Raw genomic sequence first — 5,930 nt, forward strand, 5'->3', positions numbered from 1 at the left:
AGACTTGGAACCAACCCAAATGTCCAACAGTGATAGACTGGATTAAGAAAATGTGGCACATATACACCATGGAATACTATGCAGCCATAAAAATGGATGAATTCATGTCCTTTGTAGGGATATGGATGAAGCTGGACACCATCATTCTCAGCAGACTATCGCAAGGACAAAAAACCAAACACCGCATGTTCTCACTTCTAGGTGGGAATTGAACAATGAGAACACTTGCACACAGGAAGGGGAACATCACACAACGGGGACTGTTGTGGAGTGGGGGGAGTGGGGAGGGATAGCATTAGGAGATACACCTAATGTAAATGACGAGTTAATGGGTGCAGCACACCAACATGGCACATGTATACATATGTAACAAACCTGCACGTTGTGCACATGTACCCTAGAACTTAAAATATAATAAGAAAAACCCGTAAAAAAAAAGTAAAAAAATAAAATAAAATAAAATAAGCAGCGAGAATGTCAATTATTTAATTTCTTTGTGATTACTAGTTAACCATTTGTTAAAAACTAAAATGGTTTCTCAACTCAAATAAATGCAAGGATATATCAAATACTTTAAAACATTAAAGATGAAGTGTTAACATAAATAATTACTAGTGACTTAACTACTAAATATCTTTAGGTAGAGTGGTTATTTCTAAGCATATAATGAAAGCTAAGAAACATAAAAAAGGTTAATAGAATTAAATATAACATATAACCTTTATTTAAAAAGAGAGCAAAATTTGTCAAGGCATAAATAATAACTAAATGGGAGAGTATTTGCAATACCAGTAACAAAGGGCTAATATCTTGAAGGCAAAAAATCCCTTTCTACTAAAATATGATTACCCTCATAGAAAATTGCAAATATCAGTTAAAATATAGATGGACACTAAACAAGAAAATACTTTAAAATTGTAAGGTAATTAAAGATAATTCCTCATTTATCAAAAATTGTCAAGCACCTCATTGTATACACTTGCTGTTTCCTCTATCTGGGATGCTCTCCTCATAAATCTTCACTTGGCCAGCTCTTTCTCAAGATTAAATATCATCTCCTCATTGAAGTAGTTCCTGATCAAAAGCTTAATTTAAATATCTCCCCGAACAGTTTTCATTATAGCAACCATTACCGTCTGACCTTACCTCATTCATTTAGTTGTGTTTTATTTGCCCCCTGAGGTTTCCCAAGGGTATGTGTAAATCCTCAGTGCCTAAAATAGAGCCTGATCCAAAACTAACATTCAATAAACCTGTAAAAAATTGCCAAATGAATAATAGCTACCACGATTCCTGCCAGCTTCAAGATGCGATAGTGATCATAAGTAGAAATAGGGAAGCCAGGAAAGGTAAACTTGGGTAAGATTTGCCCAACTGTCTATTATACACACAATTGCAGAGTACCCACAAAACCAAGAGCATTGGAAATCTCTTTGCAAAACGAATTATTTTCCCAAAATGAGTAAAATATTAGAGAAAAGTATATATTTTCAAATGATATATGTCATTTTTCTTATGTATTAGCCCCTCCTATGTGTCTAATTTAGCCTAATATTTATTATCTAAGCAACAATTCTGAACACTTGGTGGGAAATTTTTAGCAATATCTACAAACTCAGACCTACTCGACAGATTAGGAAACAGAAGTTTCCATGGTTTTATAGGTGATCGTGTGGCTGCATTTTGCAATTTAAATTTAAAAAATGTCTTGGTGATAAACAGACACCTAGAGCTTTTGTCTGATCAACTGGAATAAAATGTGAAAACTTTCTATGGAAACCTCAGGGGAACGAAGGTGAGGTTGGTGATTTCACTGTGTTAGCAAATGGAAATGCATTGGGAGTGATGACGAATGTTATTGTCTGTGTTCCTGGGCGATAACACAATTGCATTCCAGTGGCTTTTAATGAGTTTTCACTTGAGATACAGTGAGTACATTTGCATGTCAACTACAGAGACCAAAAATATATTTCTTGTCATCACTGCAGGAGGAGAAATCATTTCTGTGCTGTATAAAGTAGAAGGAAAGTAGGTTCACGTACTGCCTTTTGTATTAACGATAAATAATTGAGTTCAGCTAGCTTGTTCTTACACAATCTGAGGAAGAAGAACTGAGTACAGTGGCTCCCATTTTGTAACAGTTTGTTATTTTTTTCTGGGATGACCTGAAGCTAAGAACATGGGGGTAGAGACATGTCTCATAATTTTTTTTTTTTTTTTTTTGAGACGGGGTCTTGCTCTGTCACCCAGGCTGAGAGTGCAGTGGCACAATCTTGGCTCACTGCAACCTCCCCCTTCCAGGTTCAAGCAATTCTCCTGCCACCACGCCCGGCTAATTTTTGTATTTGTAGTAGAGACAGGGTTTCACCGTGTTGGCCAGGCTGGTCTCGAACTTCTGACCTCAAGTGATCCACCTGCTTCAGCCTCCCAAAGTGCTGGGATAACAGGCATGAGCCACAATGACAGGCCCCAAATTTTTTCTTAAAGGTCTAAAAAAGTGTTTTCTTCCAACATAATATTCCGTACACTGCAGATGTTCTTTTATTTTGCTTATTGGTAACTGGCCTAAGAGATTTTACATTTTATTGAAATAAATCCTATGTCATTATTATAAACTTCTGCATTGCTTAGAAAAAAAAACATAAAATTTTTTTTACTTAAGGTTATTACATCTGTGTAACTTTCTGTATGTGCTTTTAAAGTCCTTGTGCCATTGAGTTATAGGGCTTTGACTTCTGGGTCTAACAAGGACACCAAGTTCTGCTATATCTTAAACACTGACAGCAATTACAGCCTTATCTTCAGGCCCAGTAGAAGATGCTAATCAAAGTAAACTGCGTTCATGAGATGCAGGGCCAGAAATTAAAACTATTCAACTCCTCAAGGCCCGAGGACTATTGCGGAAGAGGTGGGCATGTGAGATTGTAAGGGCTGATATTAAGAGAAAAGTAGCTCAGTTTCTCTAGGAATTAACCATTAATATCAAAGGCACACTAAAGCAAAACCAGTATCTAGGTTGCTGTGTCAGTTTAACAAGGCTTTCTTGGAGCATGAACTCACTCCTTCATGCAAAATGATAAAGGTTACAAGGTTTATAGAAATTATATTTTATAGTCAAGATGATTAAACTTTTATTATAAAATTTCAAAGACACAAATTTAATTTGCCGCATCCTGTTTTTAATTAGGGCTTATTGTTTGGGATATTAAGCCTCCTCTCTCAAAGAATAAAGATTTTCACCTTTTTTTTTTTTTTTTTTTTGAAATCTTTGAGTTACTGCTTTGGTTAAATGAATGACTTATTTTACAATGACCCATGACCCTATTTCGTGATATCAAGCATTTTAAACTTTTTATCTTTGACGAACTTTCCAAAGTCAAATTCTAACTTGATTCCTCATTAATTTTTTGATATGAGTCCTCTGAAGTCCAAAAGAGACATATTTGTCTTATTTGGTATAAAAATCATACAAGAAGCATCGTCAAATATAAAATGGTGTTTGACTTTCTTTGGGCTGTATTTATAGAAATGTTATTGATATGTGCTCCAAAATTATGGGAAACTCTTATAATTCTGAAATAACTTCTGTATGTTGTGAATTATAAATTTTATGTTAAATTGTTGTATGCTACAGAAGTAACCAAAATTTCCTTGTCAATGGTGGTTTTAATAATGGCCGTCCTGGCTGGGTGTGGTGGCTCACGCCTGTAATCCCAGCACTTTGGAGGCCAAGGCGGGTGGATCACGAGGTCAGGAGATCAAGACCAGCTTGGCCAAGATGGTGAGACCCCCGTCTCTCCTAAAAATACAAAAATTAGCCGGGCGTGGTGGCACAGGCCTGTAATCCCAGCTACTCAGGAGGCTGAGCCAGAGAATCACTGAAACCCAGGAGGCAGAGGTTGCAGTGAGCTGAGATCATGCCATTGCACTCCAGCCTGGGCAACAAGAGTGAAACTCCATTTCAAAAAAAGAAAAAAATATACACCCCTGATTTGAAACAAGACTAGGATACACGGTAAAGAATGTTTATTCACTAAAGTTTTGACAGACTGAAGGCCATTATTTCAGATTGGAAATAGGAAACTTAAAAGAACTACATGGACATTGGGTCAAAGAACATGGGTTGAAATGTGCCTGGCAGTAGCCCAAAAGTAAATGCTCTTCGAGGTGCATGTGAAGGAACTGTAGGAGGGAAATGGGATAATTCACATCTCCGCCAATAAATAAATGTAGCCACACTAGCTTGGGGGATTTGAGGTGAGACATCGAAAATACTAAGTCATGGTGAGGGCTGGAAGACAAAAGAATGAATCACTTCATAGGAATGGCTGTGGGGAAGGGCTTGAAGGAGTCATCCTCTGACTTCCATGTGAACCATGAACATTAAACATGGAGAAATGAGGAGCGGCAGCAGATCGGTTTGGGATGCATCTTCAGGGGATGCTGAAACAACAACAGCATTTGGTTTGCTCTACACCCCTGTCACCCCTCGCCCGCAAGCCCAGGGAGTGGTCAGCAGTGGGGCTTTGTGACGTCGAAGCCACCCTAGGGGTGCCATTGGATGGGACACTGCCTGTATGATCAAACAAAGCTCAAGGGTGTGGCTTTGCCTTGTCACCAGGAGGGTATATATAGGGAAGGCAAGAGCTCTGGGCCACTGCGAAGATTCAAAAGCTACAAAGCTTTCCGCAGACATTGACAAACCAATGTATACAATGGGCCAACAATCCAGTGCTGGCGGGGTGAAGAGAAGCACCCCGTGTGAATCCAACGAGGTGAATGAGACGGTAAGATTGTTAGGTTTTGAAGCGAAGGCGAGGGTGAAAGAAAGACACACAGAGCAGGGGCGGCTCAAACAACAACACAGGAATATTGCAGACAATTGTGGAAGTGGTGGGCCCGCTTAATGCCAGAGCCCACCGCCGCTTACAGGCTGGGGTGCTTGTAGGTATGGGTGGGAGGGGCCTGGGCAGTATGGCTTGCTGCCCGGCAGGATATTGATAAGATGTTCTTAGCATCAGGTGGTTTGGCCCTTTTTCTGCTGGAATATCATTGCGGTGTTCCTTAAAACGTTGCCAAGCAAGATATGATAGGGATGTTTCTTTAGTTGGGCCTTCGTCCGCCTTGCGGACAGGTGGTTAGGCAGGATGTTTCTCACGGCCTGAACCCCCATGGGATGTTTCACTTTGACCAAGGTCTGCAAAATAGCAAAGAACTTACAGAATGGTGCAGTTTGGACTAACAGATGACCCTACCCACGCTCCTCTTCTTCTTCCCCATAGATCCCTACTCTGTGATTCAACCTTGTTCTTCTCTGGATCAAACCCCTTCCTCAACCTGCATTCCTTCTTGTCATGAAGCCCCCCGTGCTATCCAGTCTCTATCCTGTTCACCCAAAATAATGTCCTCCTGGCCTCTCCCTGTTTTCTTAACAGATGCCAGAGACGTCAAGGGGGGACTCACAGCCAGAACCCGCTCCTAAGAAATCAAAAGCATCGGACTCCTCGACCGTATTAGTGCTTTCCTACAGGAGAGAGGTTAGAAGACGTTACTCCGTCTCCGATGAATTGGTGAATGACCACTCCCGAGAGAACCGAGTCAACCGCCTCCAAATAGACGAGGAAGAATTCACGCAGATTTCTGTGCAAACAGCTGCAAACCAGAAGGAAGATGCTGCCGTTAACCTTGGGCAATGAAAATAAAGTTTGAGAAGCTGATGGCTGTGCATATCTCTGCCTGTTTTCTGATGGTGGTGCGGGGGGGGAAGGGAAGGGAAGAGGTAGGCATTTGAGAAGGGAGGGATATGAGGTCCTGTAGGGTTGCTGGACAGACCCACAGGTGGACAGTAAGCCAGACATTGTAAATAAGGCCTGGGGGAGGACTGATTCCTAAAGAAAATTTCCTTCTTAAAATTTTATCTCACAGGAAGT

General features: G+C 40.4%; 1 protein-coding gene across 1 annotated transcript; it reads left to right on the plus strand.

Annotated features, from left to right (window-relative positions):
• The first annotated feature begins 2,706 nt into the window (after positions 1-2,706).
• On the plus strand, positions 2,707-5,716 carry LOC129395339 (sperm protein associated with the nucleus on the X chromosome C-like). Its single transcript, XM_055106570.2, has 2 exons — positions 2,707-4,787; positions 5,436-5,716. The coding sequence occupies exons 1-2, from the start codon at positions 4,578-4,580 to the stop codon at positions 5,694-5,696; spliced, it is 471 nt and encodes a 156-aa protein (XP_054962545.2). The 5' UTR covers positions 2,707-4,577; the 3' UTR covers positions 5,697-5,716.
• Positions 5,717-5,930: the final 214 nt, after the last annotated feature.

The sequence above is a fragment of the Pan paniscus genome, chromosome X, assembly GCF_029289425.2.
Source record: "Pan paniscus chromosome X, NHGRI_mPanPan1-v2.0_pri, whole genome shotgun sequence".
Taxonomy (NCBI): Eukaryota; Metazoa; Chordata; class Mammalia; order Primates; family Hominidae; genus Pan; species Pan paniscus.